Raw genomic sequence first — 25,851 nt, 5'->3', positions numbered from 1 at the left:
GACTTGCTACTGGGGCTTTTGCGCGTGGCTCATGCCTTACAGCCTTACACTACAACACGGCCGGCCGCATTTCACCTTTTCATTCTAAATAATAATAATTCAGCTAAAAATATATATAAAACAAGGGTTCCTCTTTTATTCGTGAATACAAATAAATTATCTTTATAAAATTTAAAATAATATTGTTTAAAAACAGAAATTAAAGTATTTTTATAATTTTAAATTATTCTAAAATTATAATAATTTTTTATTATAATTTTTTAATTTTACAATTCCATTTTAGAAATGAATGCATATAACTTATGTGTATTTATTATAAAAACATTAAACTCATAAAAAAAATTAGACATAATATCCGATCTTATAGACATATGGGCTCAAATTTTATGTACACACAAGTTCAGGTGGAACATACTATTTATTTATTTTTTTTAAAAAAGATGGCACATTTCTCCATTAGAGGCAAGAGAGATAAACTCTCCCTAAGAGTTATATTTTCACACACATATATAAACATTTGTCATCTTAAAAAAATATAATTTTATGTTATTTTAAATAAAATAATTATATTTTGGTGCATATTATTTATTATTTTTATATTCTCTTTTTTTCACAATACTTTCTTTATTCTTCTAATTTTGTGAAGGAAAGAAAATACAAAATATTAATAACTATATACCAAAACATAGTCATTTTATATAAAAAAAAAAGATAAAACACTTTTTCCATACTTCACTTTTTTTTTAAATAGAATAAACTAAAAAATTATATACATACCAAAATTCTCTTTCGATATTTTAGCAAATGCTTAAATTGTCATATTATAAATTAGAGTATCATTTAAATTTTTTAAAATATAAATCAATATTAAATTGAATTTTTACTATTGTAATCTCTATAATAATTAATATAATATCAATAGTTATTAAATTTATCTTTTTTGTCACTATTTTAACTTTGAGAAAGGTTATAGTTACGATCTTTTTTTTTACAACCTCTTACAATCATATCTTAACACTGTTGATTTCGGCCAATCAACGGTTATAATTTTCGTAAATTAAACTCATTAATTAATTATTAATTCACAATAAATGATAATCGTTGATTGACAAAAATAAATAGTGATAAGATATGATTGTAAGAGATTTTAAAAAAAAAATTGTAATTATAACCTACCACTTTAACTTTTATAAAAATAAATAAGATAAGTTTTTAAATTTTAAATAAATAAATTAATATTTTTATATTTCTCCTACGATATGAAAAAAAAGGGAAGAAACGAAAAGTAAAACCATAATGTAAACATAATAAAACATATAATAGTTTTTCTTTAAAAGATTTCTTTCAATATTTGTCTTAATTTGCTTAACAGTTCTATAATATAATTCATCGTTGGCTGCTCTGCGTCTTCAATTCATGGTCTGAGAACAACCTCAAAATTACAAAAAGAAAAAAGAAAAAAATGTCTTTCAATTCGATTCTGTGGTGTCATCTCAATCATAATCATATTCTTCTCAGTACTTTGTTACTTTTTTCATGTTCAGTTGTTCTCTGCTCTGCAAATGATGAACTCGGTAGCACTGTTGATATCTTCACTGTTTCCAGCTTCAGCTACCCTGAGACTACCCTTAGGCCCTTCGATTTCCGCTATATCAGAGGTACTCACCCTTTTCTTTTATCTTTTCATTGTTCTATTGTTGTTTGTGAAGCATTTCCCACTCCAAAGTGTAATGGGTCGGAATTGAATTTTTAACTATATAGGTAAATTTGTGTGCTAATAATTTTTTTTTTTTTTTTTTTTTAATGTTACTTAGTCTGGAATTGACTTATAACTATTCAGTATGTTTTGAAGAGTCCCAGGTAAATGATTTTGCAATTGTTCAGTTTTTCTTCTCTATGACAAGGTTAAGATCAGAATTAAACCCTCTGGAGGGAAACTTAGGAGACTTGCAACAATTTAATGGTGTTGATCTTATCAGTGTTATGTTTTCTGTTAATCATTTTGAAGAGAAATTACAGAGCTATGTTTATTGGCAATAACATTCTTATGTGGGTTCATTTGTGATATTGAGAGCCATGACTTGACTTGAAGGTTATGATACTTTCTTATGATTGTGGGTTGTCATTTGTTCTCTAATTTGTGATGAATTGAATTATGCTGCAGTCCTGTCTGTAATATTTTGGTAGTTGGTTTATGACTTTTTCTGCTTTCTCATTTCATGCCTCTTTCTTTCCCTGCATGTGCTTGATTATTCAAATATAAGTTTCTCACGTGTCCCTTAGATTTAAACCATTGGCACTTGTTAAAATGTTGTGTTTATGTCTGACTATTATGCATGAAATCCCTATATGAGCAACAGATGGATAATAATCAGCTGTTTCGGATTGGAACAGAGATGAGATACAATAAATAATATCACTGGAGAAGCTAAATATATATATATATATATATATATATGATGATGATGATGATGATCTTACTTGTCTCTTGTTTTGTCATGTTGCAGTTGATATACCACCATGGTTTTCTGCAGTGTCCATAGCATTGAACTCAGATGTAGACCTTGTAAGTATACTCCAGAATTCTTTGCAGATAGGAGCACCTGAGAATACTTGCATCTGTATTGGTGTCTGTTGCCTGGGAACATTTTTATTTCCTTTGGATTAGATTTGTTTCGTGTGCTTATATTTTGATATTGTTTTTGTTTTATATTGCCTCATGTCGCATGAGGTAATTATAAAAATGATTTAGTACTCTGATAAGAATCCTATATGTCTTTTAAATTTTCTTTCTTTTTTAAATTCTTTTCCTTTAATTGTTAAATTGTTATTTTATCTATTAAAATTGCTTTGTTGTTGGTTCTGCTACATAAAAATTGCATGGTGAACCTGATTTCAGGATATCTTGTTTCTTTTTAATCCAATCAGCTTTGTCTTGTTGGCCTCACTCATTGGTTCATAAATACATTGTTTTCAGGATGTTGCAGGAGTTGAAAGGGTTCAAAAAAGCACGCTGCCATTAATATGCTTTAGAGATGGCAGCCCTCCTCTACCAGATGCCTTAAACACATCTCTGAAAGATTCAGCTGTCTCAGGTACAGCCCCACCTAAATAAATTCAATTCAAGTTAACTAAAATGTTTTTTAAACTCAAAATTTGAGCACATAAATTCTATCTTAAATTTTGTTCTAAGAGATTTATGAATTTGTTTTGGCCCCCGCGGTAAAATCCCTCAATTCATTAAATTAGCATAAGAAAATCTATAGGTAATTCTTCTTCTTTTGATTCATTAGTATACGGTTCCCCTCCCCCCCCAAAACAAAAAACACACACACACATTCTTTTACATGCCCTACTATGATGGTTTCTTTTGGCTATCCGGTAATGAATGAATACTGAACTCATGAATTATGTTTTCTTCATTGCTTACTGTTTCAGTTTGTTTTGAAGCACCATGGCAGTACTCGTTCTTCCTCTTGTTCTCTAACTCTTCCTTGACCAAGAAAAAGGACTATTTTTCTTGAACTGTCTAATGTAATTCCACTTTATAATTACTTTTTTGTTCCCCTTTTTCTTTAGGAATAAATGGTCTTGATGTGGAGCAGTGCTTTCCAATGGAGAAAAATATCACTATGAAATTGACAAACGAGCAGGTATTGTAATAGTTCCTTTTTACTTTTGGCAATATCTTTATTTGCTTATATTGGTATTGTATCTCAAAGCTCAGTATCTCCTTTCCTTTCAGGTGTATAATGACATAGCTATATCTTCTTTAACATTTAAATTCCTATATTACTAGGATTAGTTCACAAGTGATTTTGCTTATTGTCCTTTTATAATATCAGAGACAACAAACATAAGAATTATTGGTTCAGATATCTCCAGGTGCTTGGTACATTGGTCTTTTCAATGGCATTGGACCTACAAGGACACAATCGAAGATGGTATGGTTTATTATCCAAATATCGCTTTTCTCACAAAGAAACCTTAAAATTCGAAGTACTTAACTTGTTGCAACCATTTCTTATCCTTTCAGTGCTTCCTTTTTGTGCAATTCTATGCTAGAAGGGTAGCTATTATGTTAATGCTGATACTACCTCTTCACATTACTGTGCATAACTAAATAGAATTGTTCTTTTTTAATCCTGATTTTTATTGTGAACTGTGGAAGTTATTGTTAATGTTTCCCTTTATCCTATCCATAGAAGATTCATCACTAGTAGAAATCACTGGCAAAAACTTCTAGCATTACAATAGTCCTAATAATAAATGATAAGAATCAGCTTTGCCAGCCAGTGCTCTAACATTTATTTCATTTTGAAATTGTATTATTTGCTGAAAACTTCAATTAATCATGGATTTTATAGTGTATTTATTATACCTTAATATGCAAAGGGATTGGATTGGCGTGCTCTTTCGACCTGATTTTTGTTTTTCTTTTTCCTATGTTTTGGTTTTACCAAGCTTCCTGGTTGATCTGTTCTTCTTTCTTTCAATTAATCATGAACTAATGATGATACGAAAAATCATATAAATTTATATTTAGTTAAGGCTTAATTGATTCAGTAAATAGTAGATCGATCAATATGCCCAATGGTTGATTGTTCACAATCAAATCTCCATTGAAGCTATAAATCCTTGACTGAGTGGTTGAAAATGATATCTTGTTAACTAAGCTAGTGAATTTCATTCATGATCTTATATGGGCATTCGAATCAAATGTACTATTACTAGCCTCATTTAGACGAGAAATGTTCAGCACACCTAGTTTAATACTCCATTTTGATATATATAGTAACTCAATTTCTTTCTTCTAAAGCTAAATGAAAGAAAATGAATTTCAATAACCAAGTGTGATTTAAAGCCAAAAGATGGCAAGTCTGGAGCAGTGATAAAGCTGCTCCGTTGTGACCGAAAATTCACGAGTTCGAATTTAGCCGGGGTTTACATGGAGTTGTTTAAGTGGGTTTTAAAGCTAGATTGCTATTGATAGAAATGGTATGGTACAACAAATGTACCTAATAAATTCTCCATCCAGAATGTCTGATTGGACACAGCCTCAAATATTGATTTCTGCCTTTATTTTTGCATCTCATCTCAAAACAAAAATTCCTTAAATTTTTTCCATTTTGCCCATTGCCCGATTCTATCTCTCAGTAAGAGTTCTTGATGGATTGACTACACATGGCTGAATAACAGTTACTTTTCTACCTCTGCAGATCATCCGAGGCCCAGCGTACTCCTTCAGTGCCAATATAAGTGTGGAAGCATGCACAAATTCAATGATAAGGGGGGAGTTCTGTAACAGTACAGTCTATCCACTTTCATGCACAGCATCGGATGTCTATAATTCTTTGAATGCTACCGTGAAGAAGCCAATGATGGAAAATTCAATGACCTGCAAAAGTAACTTTGAAGTTTCTTGTGTTCAGGAAGGTGAACCAAACATTTACTCCTTGGATATAGCAAATGTGGTAGATGAATTGACCATTATGGCAGCAAATGTCAGATTCAACATTACAGCTTCAAATAATGCTTCTGGTGCAAATGATATTAATTTAATGTGTTTTGCTCGACATGGTGCAATACCTTCAGAGACTATGCATGATTATTCCAGTGATTTAAACAAATCCCCTCTGGTTATTCGATCTCCACTGATCGGTCGTCTGTACATTAGTATATTACCAGTTAATCTTACAAAAAAGTTTGGAGGGACTCAGGATGGCAATGTAAAAGTTTGCTATTCAATGGAATCACAATTTCTTCAGTGCCCACTTGGGAAAGCTGGACCAAATTGCACAATGAGTAGCTACACACTTCAGGTATGTGTCCCTGCCTCTATATGCTTTTTGTGTTGGTACTTTTTTTTTAATATGAAAATCAACTCCAAATTATGTCAGTGTGGTATTTCTTGGACTCCAAAACTTTCCCTGGGTTATAACTTCACTAGGTGAAATGGGGATATGATCACGTGTTAGTCATATCTTGATGGTTAAAAATGCATAGATGCAACAATTGAAAAAAGAAAAGAAATAGAATATTATCCAAATATAATCCTCCTAGTAGCAAATAAAAGACTATGATAACATCCAAAATGTACGACTCAGAATTCATTCAGATGTTTGTAATTTGCAGAAATAGGAATGTGCCTTGTCTCAGTGCAGGCATTAGCATACATGTTGGTGCTTGTCTCTTGGAAAGTCTACTCATTGACTTCTTTCCTGGGATAAACTGAACTTATTTTTTAAGATTGTTGAGATTTGAACTATTTTATGCCTGGTGCTAAAAAATAAGGGTTGAAGATGGTGCTATAAAGTTCTCGCTATCCACAAGGACCAAGAAGGTGAGACCTGTTGTGCAGGTCTATGGTAGGCAACCTTCCCTTGCATTAGCAAGAAGCTGATTACATGAATTGAACCTGTGACCTCCATGTCTCAACATATTTAGTTTACTTGTGTAGAATAACGGAGTTTTTCACTAAATACTATTCAATAGGAATTTTGTAGCATTTTTCATAGATTTAAGTTTAACAACACCTTGTGGTTGAATGAGTTCTATATCTTGATGCTTAAAGATATTTACTTACATGAATAAGAAATTGACAAGATAAGAATGGTTGTCTGCAGACGGTTCTTAGGAGAGGTCAAACCCCCTTTGAATCATATTATTTACCTGTTGGTGAAGGAGCATCTTCTACCAATTTTCCTCTTGAGCCACTTTCAAACAACTCATCAAACGGAGAAGAAACTGATGACATTTGGACTTACTTTACTTTGGACATTCCTCGTGGTGCAGCTGGACGAAATATTCACATACGGCTATCCTCAGATGTGAAGATCAGTTATGAAGTTTATGCTAGATTTGGTGGATTGCCTTCTCTTGATAGCTGGGACTATTATTATGCTAACAAGACAAGGAAGAGTGATGAATCGATGTTTTTCATGCTATATGATTCAAGTGATGACAATATTGATTTTTACATTATTTATGCTAGAGAAGGAACTTGGGGTTTGGGTCTAAGACATCTAAATACCAGCAATGATTCTATGAAATGGAAAACTATCATGTCTATTTCACTTGATGGATGCCCAAATCAATGCTCCTCTCATGGGGACTGTAAATATTCTTTTGATGCTAGTGGATTGACATCATTCAGGTTTATGTTAAGCCCTTTGCTTGTTCTTAATTTACCAGTTCTATTTACATTTCATTTGTTTTCTTTAAATTACTAGACAAGAACTGTAAAAGTCCTTGGTATTGACTGAGACATTGTGTAAAATAATCAGCTAATAAGTTGCAGACTTTCCAGATTGCATGATTTGTGTTTGTTCCGCAACTTCCTAAGGAAATTAACTGTTTTTTATGTTTTCTTTTTGTCCTCAGCTTCTGCTCTTGTGATCGAAACCATGGTGGCTTTGACTGTAGCATTGAAATTGTATCACATAAAGGTGATTGTTAATTTTAGAAATTGATAAACTTGGTGTCTTTATTGCAAATATCTTGATTCAACTTTTATTATATTATCTGCATCCCCCTCCCTTCCTTGTCATGTTATTTTTATCTGATTTCCTGGCTACTATTTGAATAAGAAATAGTTCTGTTTAAGTGACAGAAGCAGAGAACCTGAACTAAATGGTTTACAAATATATTTTGGTCATCTATCTTTTTTGATTTATTTTTGTTTCCATTTTATGATACATTTATAATGATTTGTTGCTACTTATTTGTACATATGTATTTTTGATAGCTATTTATTAAATAAAGTAGGTAAGCATGGTGAGTTTGAGTCAAGTTTGACAACTTCAGTCTAAATATATAAAGTTAAAAGCCAAGTATGCTATTCTCCTGTTTTTCTCTTTAGTTTGTCAAATATATAGATTTGCTATTATGTTTTGATTTAGAATGTGCTGTAAGACATTAGATATATTTTTGTAGGGCATATACTGCGGTCAATTTTTCTCATTGGATCAAATGCTGCTGCCATACTTCCTGCTTACTGGGCCCTTCGGCAGAAGGTAGTTCTTGTCCTTTACTTTCTTTCCTTTTGTTATCTATTTTTCTCCTCGTCATTTGGTTGTGTCAGGAACCAACTACTCCAAAAGTTTAAGTTGTTAGGTTAGGTGAAAGCACAAGAATGATTTTTATATTATATTTCTTAACGCATCTCTTCACGCAATAGCCCTTTGAGTCTGAAGGATAGACAATGCATAGACCACCTAACCCGTACTAAGAAATTCCACGACATTTATTAGAAGAATGAGGGCAGTAAGAACCGAACTTTAGACCACTTGATCATAGAGACTCTAATACTATGTCATGAATCAACTACCCCAAAAGTTTAAGTGGTTAGGTGAACATACATGAATGATTTTTATATTATATTTCTTAACATGTTATATCATCATTTATCTACCCGCATATGAAAATTGGTTGGTACTATTTAGAGCCCGTTTGGATGGGCTTTTTTTTCTTCAAAAGCTGCATTTTTTAAGAAAAAAATGAACTTCTCGAAAAAAGTTTGTTTGGATGCCTGCTTTTAAAAAAAACATAAGTCATAAAAAAAGCCAAAAACCTGCTTTTTTCATAAGCTAAAATTTTAGCTTCTAAAAAAAGCAGAAGTCAAAAGCCAAATATTTTTTTTTAAAAATTTGAAATATTTTTTTAAAATCTAAATAGCTGTAACTTTTATAGAAAGTACTTTTAAAATAAGGAAGTCATAAAAAGGACTTTTTTGATAAATCAATTCAAACGGGCTCTCAGAATTGTATGGAAACTTAGATGTCGACGATAAATAATTCTAGATATTTAAGTTAACACAGTGAGAAGGAGACACCGATTTGGATTGCCAAGGAGTACTTATATGCTCACTCAAAGAGCCTTACATTTAAATTTCCAACAAAACAAATTGACTCATTTTGTAGATTTTGTGTTGATGATGGAACCTGTAATTTCCTACATGCAGGCATTTGCAGAATGGATTTTATTCACATCCAGTGGAATTTCAAGTGGGCTATATCATGCATGTGACGTAGGCACCTGGTGTGCATTGAGCTTTAATGTTCTACAGGTTACAACCCTGCCTTCAATGGTCTCTCTTACTCTATCTTAAAATCTATATGTATATATATACATACATATATGAAACTCAAAATGTTACTCAGATGGGATAGAGTCACTCACATTGCTGTTGCAAGCTTCAACAGTCCTCTGTAATCTGAGTTCATAATAGGATTCACATTCCTAACGGAATGCATTATGCTGTGAATTCTCAAGCCTTGGGTTTCAATCATATTAGTATGTACACATTCTCAGATGAGAAGCTAAAAATTGACTTCATTAAAGATATTAGGATCTAAATACAATGCAATACGCTGTGGCTATATTTGTTTTTCTGGGAATTTACAATGACTTTACATATCAATATTTCAGTTCATGGACTTCTGGCTCTCTTTCATGGCTGTGGTTAGCACTTTTGTATTTCTAGCTACCATTGACGAAGTATATAAGAGGGCAATCCACACAGTTGTTGCTATTATTACTGCCCTCATGGCTGTAACTCAGGCAACCAGGTACAATTGAACCTAGTTGACAAACAAGTACGTATATAGGCTGCTAAAGATGTTTTTATTCACAAGTATCTATACTGAAATTTGCAGGTCATCCAATATTGTTCTTGTGATTGTGATTGGGGCTCTTGGTCTTCTTATTGCATGGTTGATAGAACTCTCATCAAAGTTTAGGTCCCTTTCCTTTTCATTTGGATCCTCACTAAGCTCCCTTCAAAGGTGAATTCTCTGTACTTAAAAAATTTAAATTTGTTTTAGGACAATTGCCAGACAACATAATAGTAATTGATGGTACAATTTCTGCACAATGCTATAGTTTCAAAGTTTTCTGTGTGCATGCATCCTTGCCACTTTAGGGTTGCTATTGTTTCCCCCTTCCCTCTACTTTTCCTCCGGGGTTGTGCGTTTTGTGGCTGACAGTTGCATGATCAAGCTGTATGGTACTGTATATGGTCTGTTCCCCAATTCTTCTCAAGTGAGTTGCCAGGGTTCTTTGTTGAACAACCTTTTCCATGTAAAAATTCCTAGAGTGTCAAGTAGTGTTTTAAAACCTGGATCGGACTGGCCAGGTTGACTGGGGTTTTGGTAACCTGGTGAGTGCACCGGTTCGAGCTGGTCATTGGATCAGTCATGCAGTTGAACTGGTTTCGACCGGTTGACAAATGGAACCTGGCGGGTCAGGGTGTTTTAGGGTTTAGGATTTACGGTTTACCACTAGGCTACCCTCAATTGTTGGTCAAAATGCACCTTATAATATATTTATTATATAATTTAATATAAATTTAATTAAACCGGTTGAACCAGTGACCCACTAGTTGAACCAATGACGCAGTGACCCAGTACCTCGACCGAGTGGATGACCAGGCCGAGTTTTAAAATATTGTGATATGGCTCTTGGCAATAGAAATTATGTAAACTTGATTTACTTCCATGGATGAGGAAACTAATGGAGAGAAATGCGATTTAGGAGCTCCAAGTGAAGATATGTTCAATTTAGGAATATTAAGCAGTAGTGTGGTTATTAATGTTTCTCTTCTGCACTACAATCTCTATCCCTCCTCAGTTTATTGGCATGTTGAACTTTGGCATCTGCTATGGGCTCATTTTCTGTAAATTTTCAATTCAACTTGATAGTAGTAACATATCTGTCCTGATTTCATCATTGGATCAAATCTTACAAGAACGCCTTTTGTAAATCGCCAATTCTACACAATACTTCTGTTTTCTCTTTCATTCTACTCATGGTCTGGCTCACGGGCATGTGTAGTCACTGGTTTTGTCTTGGAGTAGGGCTTATTGCCACAGCCGTTGATTCTGAAAAGCTTAAAAAGCAGGTAATTGTATCTTCTAATAGCATTTTTTCACTTAAGGAACTAAGAAGGTGGTGGTAACTCATAATTGTTAATATTATTAGGTGTCTTCAAGGTCTTCATTGTCATACACTGTATTCATAGCCTGATTACAGAACAATTTTATGTTTTTTTCTTTAAACATGTGCTTGAAGATGAACAAGTCCTAAACTAGTTTATGTTATGTCTTAAATATATTCAAAAGTAGTTGTAATGGTGAATTTCCGCTGCAGTTTGGAAACTATAAAGCAATGGCTCTATAATCTTGTCAAGACCCTTTTAAGACGGTTCCGCTGGGGTTTTTTATTGGCCGGTTTTGTTGCATTGGCCATGGCAGCAACAAGCTGGACGCTTGAAACCAGTGAAAACTACTGGATTTGGCATAGGTATTACAATATTTCACTCTTCCTTCTATCTCTTTGTTTCTGTGTCTCATGTTTGCTCTTTTGAAATGGTTGCAGCTTTTGGCATATTACAATATACACATCTTCCTTCTTCTTCCTTTGTTCTAAAGCAAATATTGTGGATGCTGAAAATCACCTACCTACAAGGGAAACCTATGCACTGGCTCGTCAGGATTCATTTCCAAGAGGTAATTAGAACATATATGGAATTTGTGGGTGCAAAAAGGAATGAGAGGTAGATTTTTTAAATTTTGATTTTGCATTAAGGTGATACGAGAATGAATTATGAGGCCAAAGATGTTAATAGTGTGATCAACAAAGCAGTCTCTTGTAAATTCTTTTCTTCACGAGGTTTGCTTATTACAAATTTATTTTAGGATATATATTTCCATAAATGTCTGAGTGCGATAAGGTAGGAGAAAGAATCAAACAAGGGGTAATTTTAGTCATAGGATAAAAGTTTAAAGGTCAAAAACAATTTAGAATATTAATAGCCTGTGAATTGTATTATATGAAGAGATCTGTTAAGAAAAGCAACTCAACATAACTGAATGGAACTTTAGCTGTTTCTTTATAGAAGAGGGATATTCTTACTACCAAAATCTTCTACTGCCAACTCACTACCTATCTAATAACCATTGGATCAACATTTTCTCTTTTTTCAAAAACATTTTAGCATTCTCTCTCTTTGATTCAATGGTAATTAGATAGGTAGTAAGTTAGTAGTATAAGATTTTGGTAGTAAGAATATCATTCCTCTTCTTTATAACCCTCTCAAGTTGGCTACTTTTTTCTTTTTTCTTTTTTAAAAGCAATTTACACGAGCCTTGGAGTAGCAATAAAATTGTCTTTGTGATTGGAAGGTCATGAATTTGAGTATGAGAAACTGCGTCCTTGTGAAAATATAAAGGGAAAGTTGTTTACAATCAACTCTCATCCCTATCCTCGCAATCAACTCTCATCCCTTCCCTCAGTAGGTTGGGGAACTTTGTGCACCCATGTTTGTCTTTTAAACCAATTTACAATATTCAAAACATATCCTGTATTTTTGGAATACCAAACATGTTTAGCGTGTTATAATGTAATAAAAGTCAGATGAAACCAAAACATTGATAATATTTTGACTTGTGTTTTTTTTTTTGTCTGTACATGAAATTTTTAGTGGAGATGGTGAACACTACAGGAGCCACAATTTCAATAGACTGCGAGTACTTATAAAGACTTAGTTCATGATTCGGCCTAACCCAATGATTAGGTCCGTCAAATGTTGAATTAGACTTAGGTTATGTAAATTGAATCCAATTGAATTTTTTTGGGTTAGTTGAACAAATGTTGGATTAGATTTAGGTAATATAATGTTGGGAAAAAGGTGTGTCATTTTGAATGACACACCTTACATCCTTTCACTCAAACAAAGAGGTAGGATTCACGTCTTTAAATTTTTTTCCCCCACTCTCTTTCATGATTTATATTTTTATCTCACTTAAAATGACATAATTTTGTGTCATTTAAAATGATATACATTTTCCCTTATAATGTTATATGATATTTTAAAATTCATAATTTTAAACAAAATTATAAAACTTCTTAATATAAATTATTTTTTGCGATAATATTTTATATTATATAATCCATTTTAAAATATATATTAAAAAATATCATTTAACTATAGTTTTATACTTTTAAAATTGAACGACTTAATTACACGTAATATCTAAGTTTATACCTTTTGTTTAAGGATTTTTTTTTTTACATAATGCAGATAAGTTATCTGCATTGAGTCTAAAATAATATTTTTTTAAGGCAAAAATTAAAGTATTTTTATAATTATAATTTATTTTAAAGTTATAACAATTTTTATTATTATAAGGCAAAAATTAAAGTATTTTTATAATTATAATTTATTTTAAAGTTATAACAGTTTTTATTATTATAATTTTTTAATCTTTCAATCTAAAATGATGGGAGTGAATGTAGATAATTTATCTATATTTATTATAGAAACTTTAAATTCTTTGTTTAAATAGTGAATGAGTCCAATCACAATTCAATTCTAATTAATCTAAATTGAAAAATTAAATCAATTAAAATATTAATCCACTTTCAAAGCGAAATTAAGCCCTTAGTTTTTTGATAAATGGCATACCAAGTACGTCAATCTTCGGGTTGTTTTATTTCTATTAATACCGTTAACTACGAGATATATATATATATATATATATATATAGAGGTTCGCTTTTTCTGCAGTTGCAGATAAGTTATCTGCAGTAAACCCAATACGATGTCGTTTTAAGACGGAAATCATGGTGTTTTTGTAATTTTAATTTATTTTGTTATTATAGTCTTTATCATTATGATTTTTTAATCTTTCAATCTCAAAACAACGTCGTTTTAGAAGTAAATGCAGATAACTTATCTGCATTAACTGCAGAAATATTTTTCTATATATGGTTCATTTTTTCTACAGTTACTGCAGATAAGTTATCTGCAGCAAGATCAATACGACGTCGTTTTGGGCCAGAAATTATGGTATTTTTGTAATTTTAATTTATTTTAGGGTTATTATAGTCTTTATAATTATAATTTTTTGATCTTTCAATCCCAAAACGACATCGTTTTAGAAGTAAATGCAGATAACTTATCTGCATTAACTGCAGAAATATTTTTCTGATATATATATATATATATATATATATATATATATATATATATATATATATATATATGGATGAGGATCATTTTACACCAGTTTAAGTTACACTATCAATCTTGACCGTTGATTCCAATTATATCTAAGGACTCTAATTTTTTAGAAATGTGAGCCATTGGATACAAGTAGATCAATGATAAAAAATGAGTGTAAGACTTCTAACTCTTACCCCAGTATACTTTTTTGTGAATAATATCATGCTTTATTTTTTTTAAGAGGCATAATGCTATAAAAAATTAACTACAAATTAACCCGAATGGTCTAAGTTTATGTTATATAAAATATGACTTTAATGTTTCTAAGTTAATGTAGATAAGTTATTTTTGAGAAGAATTTTAATATGCTTTTCATATATACTATTTTTTCTTTTCATTGGTAAAATATATATTTTAAGGATTAATTACGATCATTTTTGTGATACTAGAATTTTTTTATTTTATCGCTATTGATACGCATGACTAATTAAATAACTCTTAAGTGTGTAATTAAATTGGAAATGGATCCTCTAACGTGTCAAAAAAACATGATATGGTCATGTGGGAAGATCACAACTATACAAAGGTAAATTAACGGTTATGATTTCTTAACTACCTATTTTATCATTTTTTCTCTCTCCTCCTTTTTTACCATTGATTCACCTTTGTATGGTTATGATTACCCACTTTACATGGTCACGTGAATTTTCACATAAGTTAAATTTTTTGTCTTGTCTTAATGGGACATTTCCAGAATTACCCCTAATCCATGTATTAGCTGCACCTAGAAGGGGGGCATTTTGGTCTTTCCGATCCAAATAAAGCTTTCAGAATTGAAAGTAGGCGATTCTACGGCACTTAAAACAAACAATTTCTTGGAGGAAAATAAGGCTACGTTGGGGAATGATCAAGTTCCTAAACATTTTCTAGGAAGGTGTTCATCTTAAAAGTAAGTTAAGAATGAACTCCTCTTTTCTGCACATTTTAGAAATTTGACCATATGCTGAAAGGGATTATAATTTGTAATTTTAAATGATATAGAATTGTGTTATTTTAATCAAAATTACAATATTTTATGATGAGAGAAAAAGTTATACAATAAAAATCATGATTGGAAGAAAATGAGAGGTTTTTTAAATTTAAATATTAAATAAAAAAAGTTATTTTAACGTTATTTAAAAAGATAAATATTTTTTTCAATGAGTCTGTAAATTCTGAGTTAGACACATTTGGCTGATTGTATGTCTGTTCTTGGGTTACAATTGATTTCATGCGCCATTTCTTTTCTGCCCATATGTTGGATGTTTATGAGTAGACGTAGAAATTGTAATTGAATGTGTAAAAGTTCGCTTTTGTTTACCTTAGAGAATTTTATTGAGGATGCATTAGTATTACTAAGTGCGAAGCAATTTGGAGAAGAGTCACTCTCTATGCAAATTTTTTTGTACAGTAATCTATTATTTATTCGAATAAATAGATTATTCTAATTCTTATTCTATATTTTATGATATGCATATAGATTCTCCCAATTGTTCTATATCCAAGATAGTAAGAATGTTATAGTTGACATTCTAAGTGCATGTTCTTGTGGTTAAACTCAATTCACATACAAGTTAATTAATCCAAATAAGTGCACATATAGTAGCCTATAAATATAGGGTATTGTGACTAGACATTATTGGAAATGGATACTCATTACAAATTGTTGTACGATCATGCTCTTAAAAATATTTTTACGACAGATTTGGTTGGAAGGAGACTCTTCCACTGCTATCCAGCTAGTAGAGGATGGTTGTCAGATTCATCACAACCTCTTCCCTTTGGTTAAACGCATCAAAGACTATCTTGGCGATCCTGGGAGGTTAAGGTCTCACATGTGCTTAGAGAAGGCAATTCAGTAACTGATATCTTGGCCTCTTTGGCTTCACCTTTTGACTGAAATCTCTATGTTCTAACCAGTATTCCTCCCACCTGCATGGAGGCTGTAACAAAGGACAATTATGGGGTTACTACTCCTAGACTGATCCGTGATTAGTTGTTTTGTTTCCTTTTATTCCAAAAAATAAAATAAAATATTTTTACGAGCATGCTCTTACTATACATTTTACTAACCCGTTTTTATGATCCTAGAGTCACCAAGGACATGTGGCTGAATTGGTATATAGAAATTAATGAATTTTCCTTTAACTTATTGAGATTCATGTCTCACCTTTTGTGGAATTTTATTTCAGGTACAGGGACTCAAGAAGAAAAGTCAAGGAATGAGTGAATTTCATGCCTATGTACTGATTTGAAGCCTAGAATGTGTATTAAGACCTTATGCAATTGTAATGCTTTTATGGAGAGTAATGTTTTGGGACAGATTCCGTGATGTTCAATATCAATACACCGATAAGATAAAGGAGAATGTGCCCAAACAATTATTGTAGTTTGTGTCTGCAGCTTTGCATCGCATCCTACCCAAAACCATAATAGAATATCTGCTGTATATGCAGTGTACGGAATAAGCCACTTGTTGACGTCGTGGTGTATATATCAAGCTAAGCTTTGATTTCCTAGGTGTTATGTTTATGTAACCAACGCGAATCAAAGCATTGTTTTATCTCATGTACTGAATTTCGCTTTAAATAAAGGTTCTCTGTGATCACATACGCAAGGGTTACATTGCTTGGTAGATCGAATGACATGATATATTTAAGGAAAAAGTGTTTGTTCTTTTAGTAACACAACTTATATCTTTTCACTTCCACAAAGAGGAGGTGAGACCCACACCTTTATATTTTTTTATTCACTCTCTCTTCCTTTATCTATCTCTTTCTCTTTACATCCTATAGAATGATACACATTTTTTCCTATATTTAAGGTTCTATATAAAAGGAGAAGCGTTACCTCTTGAAAAAAGAGAAGAATTTTGGTGGTCCTGGACAACCATTAATTCAGTTGTCCGAATCAATCAAAATCAAATAATTATTGAGGAGATAAAAGAAAGGAGATATGAAAAATAAATTTTTGTCTAAATGCCAATCCCTAAATAGAAAGACCATGTGCGACTGAAGCATCAAAAAAATTTCCCAAAAAGATTTCAAAAACATGGAGAGAGAATATTAAGTGAAATGAAAGAAACAAATTTTTTTATTGAAAACAGAAAATTGTTTTTAAAATTCAGATATTCTAAATTATAAATATCTCGAGTGTAGTTCGTATATCACTGTAAGAAATATTTATAAAAATAGAGAAAACGAGAGAGTGAGTTAGAATTTTAGGCATATAAAATGAAAAAAAAGAAAAGAAAAGAAAAAGCGTAACTTTAGAGGATTCCAATTTAGCAATTCACTTGAGAGAAAGAAAAGCAGAGCGAACAGAGATTGTTTGGGGAGTTTTCTGTCTGCTCTTTCATTCTCATCACTACTATTTTAACGGGAGGGGATTTTCTCAGGTAAAAAAGTAATCATGTTATTTGATCACCACACCACTTATTGCTGATGAGACAAGAGAAAGAAAATTGTATAATCTTTAAATGAGCAGTTATGATCAAATAACATAACAACATGATCCATTTTTCACATGAGAAGATCCATTCTCCGGTATTTAACAAAAGACTGATTGATAAAAATTCAAAAATTACATAAATCAAGGTAATTTAATCTGAAATTTGCATAAATCAAGGAAGACTAGCGTTTTGTCTTGGAGACAGAGATGTCCAGCCCAATAGTCTGGTATGTTAATCTTAGATCTAGTGCCCTCTCCAAGGTATCTATAAAAGAGTTACCCTTGAGTCAAGCAGATCACTGTGCACAGTAAACTAATAATGGCTTTAGCCAATGGAGTGTGTGTGCGCACAGTGAGAGCATAACAGTAAGGGAGAGAGCGTAACGTACCTTTAGAGTTTACCTTGTATTTATAAAGGTTACCTGTCGATAGTATGATGTGGGCCTTTGGTACCTCTGACGAGGGCCTAGGCCTGTCTGTTATGCTGTCGTATTAGGATTAGTATCCTTGACGGATACTATCCGCAATTACATTTGATTTGAGTTTTGGATTGCCCCTTATTGAGCCTGTTATTCAATGGGCCTCTTATACGGGTCCATAACAACTAGAAAACACGAAAACTACTAAACTTGATAAAAATCATATTGGGCCAATGACTACTGCAAATGGCAGTCCTTCAGGTAATTAGGCTTTTTGGTTCCATGCTTGGGTCTGACTGTGATAGGGTTCGGCTGCTATGACCCAACACTTTTTTTTAATATTATCAATTGGTTCATTCATTACTCGACTAGTTCGATTCGAGTCAGGTAACATTACATGGACGACAAAACTCTCCCTACCAAAAATTCGAACTCGAGATCACTAGTTAAGCTTGAACAACTCCTTACCAATTGATTCACATGCTTGGCGGCCAAACTTTATTCGCAGTTTTTGTGCACAAAATTTATTGCTTTTGGTATGGTCATATGTTTTCTGTCAAATTTTTCTTGAGAAAGATCTTGCGTACCTGTGCTTTTGGGTCATGGACCTTGGATTTTTATTTGCTTCTACATGCCAACCAAGTTGGGGGGTTAATGATGTTTCTAAATATTTGTTTGATACTGGACAGAATTGGTGTGATATAAAGGCGAAGATGGTCAAAATTAATTTTGGGGTTGTTTTGTTTTGTTTTTTTCGATAAGCCATAGGTAAACTTTATTCGGGGTGAGATCAGGATTAAAATTTTAATTCCTCCCATAAATAATATTGTGGAGATGGTTGTTTTGTGAATGCAAGTGATATGTTTCAACTTTCAACCTTTAGGAAACTGTAAGTAATTAACTTCATGTTTAGTGTTTTACGTTTAAACAATCCTTTTTATACATAAATAAACGAACATAATTAAAATGAAATAAGAACAAAAAGTAATTACATAATGATAATAAAAATAATAAATAAAAGAAACGTAATATTGCAAGTTCAATTTTTGAGATTTTTTTTTTGCAAATAAATAATAAATTTAGTTACTTGTAAAAAAAAAAACACACGATAACCTAGTTATACCAATTAACTTTGTGCCAGTCATTTTGGGGAAATATTGTTCTTTAGTCAATTTTGGGGATATTCTGTAACCAGAAATAGCATGTTCCGCTTAGGGGTTTTGGTTAATAATGTGATGTTCAATTTTTTTATTTTGGTAAACATGATGTTCAATTTTTTCTAGAATTTTTTATTGTGCTCAGACATTTTTTTCCAAAAAAATATATAAAATGAAATAAATCTAGAACACGTTTTAATCAAGGCACCTATCGTGATATATTGTTTTGAGGGTGTAAAAATAAATATTTCCTGGTTTAATATTAGGGATACAAGTTCTGTCATTTCATAACTCTAATGGGATTTTTAGTGTTAATTCCTACACAGATGCATTGAATGGAGTTGAGCACACACCACTTAGATGTTTAAAAAAAAAAAAAACTGCTTTAAAAAATATTTATTTATATGTTTGAAGTTAGCTTACAAAAAATTAAAACATCACTTTTTTTTCTTGGAAAAAAAAAAATTAGTCAGATGCCAATTACTATGCTTGAAATCTAATTTTATCCCAATTTTCAATTTTCATTGCCAACCAACACCAGTGACAAGCTCGTACTCTCCTTACAAAACACATGCTATAAAAAAAAGTTTGTGCCACCGGTGGGTACACCATAAATGCTTTAAAAAAAGAAACTTAAAATTAAATATTTAAGTAGACTAATTTCATTACTTCAAGTATTCAAAAGCTTTTTCTTAATTACAGGTTTCAAATTTAACTTTTCTGATAAAATAAAATAATATTAAAAGAGTGGCTCCTTATATGAATATGATGGTGTTCAAAGTAAAAGTATTCAAATAAATATCTAGTTTTGAAAAAAAATCAATTTGTTTTCGTATCAAATTCAAATTATAATTTATTTATATATTTATTTAATAGCAAGTAGTTTTTATTATATGAATATTTAAATTTAAGTCAACTATAAAAAAACATAAATTTAAGCTGGTAGTCCTAGAGGTTTGGTTCAACAAAGTACTTACAATGAGAAAGAGGACCCAGAACCCAAGGATAAAATGGTGGAAGTTTAAAGAAGAAAAAGAGAGAGAGAGAGTTCAATGAAAGAATGTTGCATGAAGGACCTTGTGAGTTTGATGGAGGAGCAAATGCAATATGTAATGAGATGGCTATGTGTATTCAGAATATGGAAAAGAGGGTGTTGGGAGAAAGTAAAGAAAATTGATTTCATACAAAGAAAACATGGTGGTGGAATGGAGAGGTGCAAAAAGCAATTAAACCTAAGAAGGAATGTTTTAGATCTTTGCATAAAAGCCCCAATGAAGAGAACTTGCAAAAGTTTAGATTGGCAAGAAAAAATGCAAAGAAAGCAGTGCGGGAAGCTAGGGGCAAGGTTTTTGCCGATTTGCAAAGTTCTGTGTCAATACTGTAGTTTTTTCCACTTGAAATATAGAACAAGATAACAACACAGGTTTTTGTAAGTATAAGGTTTGAAGTGCGATTAACCAACCACGGCGGACGACAAATATTTTGTTCTTTTTCCCTCGGGCATCGCACGAGTAATTCACTAGTATATATATAAACTTGCAAAAATAAGGGACAAGAAAAGTAAAGACCTCATCCAAGTTAGATGCATCAAGGATTAAAATCAAAAACTTTTGCTAAGAGATAAAGATGTAAATGAAAGATAGATAAACTACTTCAACAAGTTGTTTAATTGGGGATGACGATATAAGCGAGGTGGACTTGGAGGACGTTTATGATGATTTGAATAGAAGATTTGTGCGCAGAATTAATACACATGAAGTTAAGGAGGCTTTAAAGAAGATGGAGACTAATAAAGCCTTGGGACCTAATGGTGTCCCTATTGAAGTGTGGAGAGACCTGGGGGATGTGGAAATAAAATAGTTGACCAATCTTTTCAATAAAATTCTTCAGACAAATAAGGTGCATAATGCATGGAGGAAAAGTATGATTGTGCCTATTTACTAAAACAAAGGAGATATACAGAATTGTTCTAACTATAGAGGCATTAAGCTAATGAGCCATACTATGAAGTTGTGGGATAGAGTTATTGAACATCGCTTAAGGAGAGATACCAATGTTTCTGCAAATCAATATGGATTTATGCCAGGAAGATGTACCATGGAAGCCATTTTCTTGATGCCACAATTAATGAAAAGATATCGAGAAAAGAAAAAGAACTTACATATGGTATTCATAGATCTTGAGAAAGCATATGATATGATTCCAAGGAAAGTTTTATGGTGGGTTCTTGAGAAGAAAAAAGTACCATCAAAGTATGTAAAGAAAATCAATGATATGTATGATAGGGATACTACATGTGTTAAAGCTTGTAACGGAATATCAAGTTATTTTTCTATCACGGTAGGAGTACATCAAGGTTCGACTCAGTCCTTATCTTTTTGCCTCAGTTATGGATGAACAAACAAAAGATATTCAAGAGGAAGTGCCATGATGTATGCTTTTTGCATATGATATTGTGCTTATTGTTGAGAACAAAGACGATGTTAGTAGAAAACTTGAATTGTGGAGAAGCACGTTGGAATCGAAAGGATTCAGGTTAAGTCAGAGCAAAACTGAGTATTTGAAGTATGAATTTTCTCCGGTAATAGATGTAGACCAAGATCCCGTGTATCTAGGTGGTCAAGAGGTACCCAAGAAATATGCTTTTAGATACTTGGGATCCATTTTGCAAAAATGTGGAGAGTTTGATGATGATGTAAATCATAGAATTAGAGCAGGGTGGATGAAATGACGTAGTGCATCTGGATTTTTGTGTGACCGCAAAATTTCCCTTAAGTTAAAAGGAAAATTATATAAAACAGCAGTAAGGCCTGCAATGCTATATGTAGCTGAATGTTGGCCAACACATAGGCAACATGAGAATAAAATGGGAGTAGCAGAGACGGGGATGTTAAGGAGGATGTGTGGTTATACGAGGGTGAATAAGATAAGAAATGAAGATATTCGACGAAAGATAGGAGTATTATCGGTGGCTGAAAAGATGAGAGAACATAGATTGAGGTGGTTTGGGCACGTAATGAGAAGACCCCTAGATGCTCCCGTAAGAATAAAATTTTGTTACCAAGAGCTCAACACAAAGAAATGTATAGGTAGACCGAAACTTACTTGGGAAAAGATAGTAAACAAGACTTAATGGAGTGAGATATAAATTGACGGACATTGTGCCTTAGAACGGAATGGAGAAAAGCTATAAGCATGGTGGAGGGTTGGATTTGTTGTTATTCCTATGTTCCAGAGGTCCCTTTTTAGTCCTTTTCCTCCTCATTTCCCCCTCTTGTTCTTTTCCCTTCTTTTATTACTCTTATATATATATATATATATATATATATATATATATATATATATATATATATATATATGGGGGTAGGTTATATTTACAAACTTTTTTGTTTACAAACTCTTACAAACCACACTAAGTATGACCAGTCGTACTTATTATAATTTGCAAAAAAAGTTTGTAAACGGATCCTATCCCATATATCTATATATATATATATATATATAGAGAGAGAGAGAGAGAGAGAGGTTGGATCTTTTGACACCAGTGTCAAATTTTAAATTTGACACCTCATCTGATAGTCGTTATATCAAAAAAGATCAACGATGTCAAAGGATCCTACCTCATATATATATATATATATATATATTATTATTACTATTATTTTATTTTTTATTTTATTTTTATCTTGTTTCAACCTTTTCGTATCTTTTATTTGGATACATCTATCACCGACCCCAATTAATTTGGGATAAATGAGTAGTTGATATTGATTGAAAAAAATCTAAAATAAAATACTTACAATTATAAAAATGTGTATAATTAATTCAAGTAAAATCTAAGTATTATAGATTAAGAAAAAAAAATTAAATTGTAAGAAAGCATGCATAATTAATTAAGATAACATAGATTTAGAATTTCAATAAATAAACACTAACATATATTTTATATAAAAGAAAACTATCAAGAAAATTAATCATTCTTAAAAATATGATAAAAGTGTTTCTCCTATAAACCGAGATAAAATTATCTATAACAACACTAAAATGATATTGATTTGAGGTTTAGGAAAAAAAGTACAGGATATTTTAATAATTTTATTTTTTTGTATTATGAATTTTATTAAAATATTTTACATTTTTCTTAAACCCAAAATGATATTATTTTGATATCATAAAAAAAATTATTTTATATCATAGGAGAAACGTTAATATTTAAAAGTATATATTTTATTTCAGCACATAAAGATAGATATATAATAACGAAACAAGCAATAAAATATTTTTAAATTTGTAAAACTCCTAGAGTGCCATGGTGTATTATCTCAATCAAAATATATAATAATTATATGTACTTAGGGAAGGGTCCACTTCGCTAAGGGTGGGGCAATAATGATAGCTTTTTTGGTACTCTGTTTTACCCACATCTTTTTTTAAAGGGTAAAGTATGTGTCATTTAAAGAATATAAAATTGTGTCATTTTAAGTGAGAGAAATAGATAAATCATTAAGGAGAGAGTGGACAAAAAAATAAAGGTGTATGTTCCACTTTTTTGTGAGAGTGAAATGACATAAGTTATGTCCAAGAATGCACGGACACACTAAAGTTTTCAAAATTTATGGGTTGGACACGTGTCTGTGTCGGACACGTTCCGACAAGCGGTCAACATTTGGGGACACGCGGTCAACTCTCCGACACATTTTATGGACACGCGATCAGCGCTCGGACACGTTTTTTTTATCTTTATTTTATTTTATTAACTAAATATAAAAAAAATAACCTATAAAATAATTTTCTATTATAAAATTTGACATGAAAAATTAACAAAGTACGAAAAATTATTTTTATTTTTATTTATGTTATAAAATTTAAATATTTGATTGGTTATATGACTTATTATGGACTCTTATATGTATTAAATATATATTTAATATCAAAACGTGTCTCAACGTGTCGAAATATGATATTTTTTAAAATTAACGTGTCGGCGTGTCGTGTCCCGTGTCCCGTGTTAGTGTCGGTTAGGGGTGTAAATGGGCCAGGCTGGCCCAGCCCAGCTTACAGTCCGGCCTACATTAAGCATGGCTTGGCCTGGCCTTTCAGAAAAGTAGAGTTGGCTTAGGTTTTTAAGAAAGCTTCTTTAAAAAATAGGCCGTAGGCCAATTTTGTCAAGTTTGGCCCAAAGCCTTGTAGGCTGGCATATTTAATTTATTAAAAATAAAATAAAAAAATAATACTTATTTTATGTGGCATGGCAAAGTACCAATACCAACCCTAATTTTTAGATGAATGACATTCTCTTGTAGACTTTATTTCAGCACCCAATAATTGTATTTTTATTATTTTCCCCATTTCTTTGACTCTATTCTTCTATGATATACATTCTAAAGCTGGGGTATTATGTTGACTCTTTCTTGTTTTTTTTTCTTATGAGAAGTACTAGTGCATTCATGAATGAAACTTTCTTTGTTCTATACAATTATTTTTTTTGCTTAGTATCTATAGTGGTAGGCCTACAAGGCCTGTAGGCCATGTCAGGCTTTCTTATTTTTAAAAATAGGTCGGGCTTGGTTTACAAATAAAGCCTTTGATAGGCCAGTAGGCCAGATAGACTGAATTTTTTTTACGTAGGTTTGGGCCAAGAAGGCCAAAGCCCAGCCCAGCCCAGCCCATTTACACCCCTAGTGTCGGTGCATCATAGGTTATGTCATTTTAAAAGGACAAACACTTTTCTCTTTTTTAAAAAGAGGAAAAAATGTTATCCAAAAAAAAATAGGAAAGAATTACAATTTAGAAGGAAATAATAATATAAAACAATGTTATTAAATTTGGTGCATTTATTGATTTAGTCGAGATATTGAGTTATTAGTTTAATTGCATGATCGAGTAAATATATGCAAAATTTATAATTTATATTAAAAAATTATAAATATACTCAAATATATGTAAATAAATAATCCTAATTACAAATAATTTAATATAAAAAATAATAAATCATTAGAATATAGAGTACAGACCCAAATTGGTCCCTAACAAAAAATTCGGTGCCCAAATTAGTCCCTCACAAAAATAAACTCGTTAGATAGTCCCCAACAAAGTGAAACAGGACCCACGTTAGTCATTCTGTCAATCCAAAACTCACGGAGTCAATGACGGTGATGACGTGTCACGTTAAGTGACATGCTGGAGGCCACGTGGGTTGAGGAACAATGTCGTTTTGAGAGACTCATACACGTTGGTCAGTATGGTCCCTAACAATTTTAACAAAGGGGACCAGTATGGTCCCTAACATTTTTATCGGGGTCCTTTTTAGTCCCTGCTAAAGTTCTGTTAACACCAGTGCCACCATTTGTTATTAACACACCAGCAATGTCATTTCCCCTTGTACATGCTGATATTAGTCATGCATAACACAATCAACTTCTGCATAATTCACACCATGACATTCTTAGTTTAGTCTTTATACATTGCTCTCATTCCTTTTTTTATCTTCATCGAGTTTATACAACATTTTGTGCCAATAAATATAACTTCAAATACATAAGCCATGCTACATACATTGTATGAACAACAATTCATTACACCAGCAAATCTCAACAGAACCACATTTTAAATTTCACTCCAGCCTACTTGCAAGATATATACATACTAGAAACACAACAATAATGGATCCAGCAAACACCCTAGCACACCTACACACATGCATCATTTCCTTCTCAACCCTTTCAAAGTCTGCTTGCATCTTCAATGATATGTCTTCAATCTTTATACAGTGCTCATTAATC

General features: G+C 31.9%; 1 protein-coding gene across 1 annotated transcript; it reads left to right on the top strand.

The window, feature by feature from the left end:
• The first annotated feature begins 1,462 nt into the window (after positions 1-1,462).
• LOC133287643 (uncharacterized) lies at positions 1,463-11,633 on the top strand. The gene is made up of 15 exons (XM_061485294.1): positions 1,463-1,658; positions 2,508-2,566; positions 2,978-3,095; positions 3,580-3,653; positions 3,876-3,944; positions 5,220-5,822; positions 6,627-7,156; positions 7,384-7,448; positions 7,936-8,015; positions 8,963-9,067; positions 9,430-9,569; positions 9,657-9,785; positions 11,149-11,301; positions 11,377-11,507; positions 11,555-11,633. Exons 1-15 carry the CDS (start codon positions 1,463-1,465, stop codon positions 11,572-11,574), a joined length of 2,472 nt encoding a protein of 823 aa, XP_061341278.1. The 3' UTR covers positions 11,575-11,633.
• Positions 11,634-25,851: the final 14,218 nt, after the last annotated feature.

The sequence above is a fragment of the Gastrolobium bilobum genome, unplaced genomic scaffold (genome assembly GCF_033153095.1).
Source record: "Gastrolobium bilobum isolate Gb01-03AN ecotype WA unplaced genomic scaffold, APGP_CSIRO_Gbil_v1 utg6021, whole genome shotgun sequence".
Lineage (NCBI taxonomy): Eukaryota > Viridiplantae > Streptophyta > Magnoliopsida > Fabales > Fabaceae > Gastrolobium > Gastrolobium bilobum.
This window is presented reverse-complemented; position numbering and strand designations above follow the sequence as displayed.

Excerpts from the sequence above, each read along its gene's own strand:
- LOC133287643 (XM_061485294.1), top strand. The coding sequence starts at position 1,463 with ATGTCTTTCAATTCGATTCTGTGGTGTCATCTCAATCATAATCATATT. Across the intron at positions 3,096-3,579 it reads GAAAGATTCAGCTGTCTCAG|GAATAAATGGTCTTGATGTG; the intron begins GTACAGCCCCAC and ends CTTTTTCTTTAG. Across the intron at positions 3,945-5,219 it reads CAAGGACACAATCGAAGATG|ATCATCCGAGGCCCAGCGTA; the intron begins GTATGGTTTATT and ends CTACCTCTGCAG.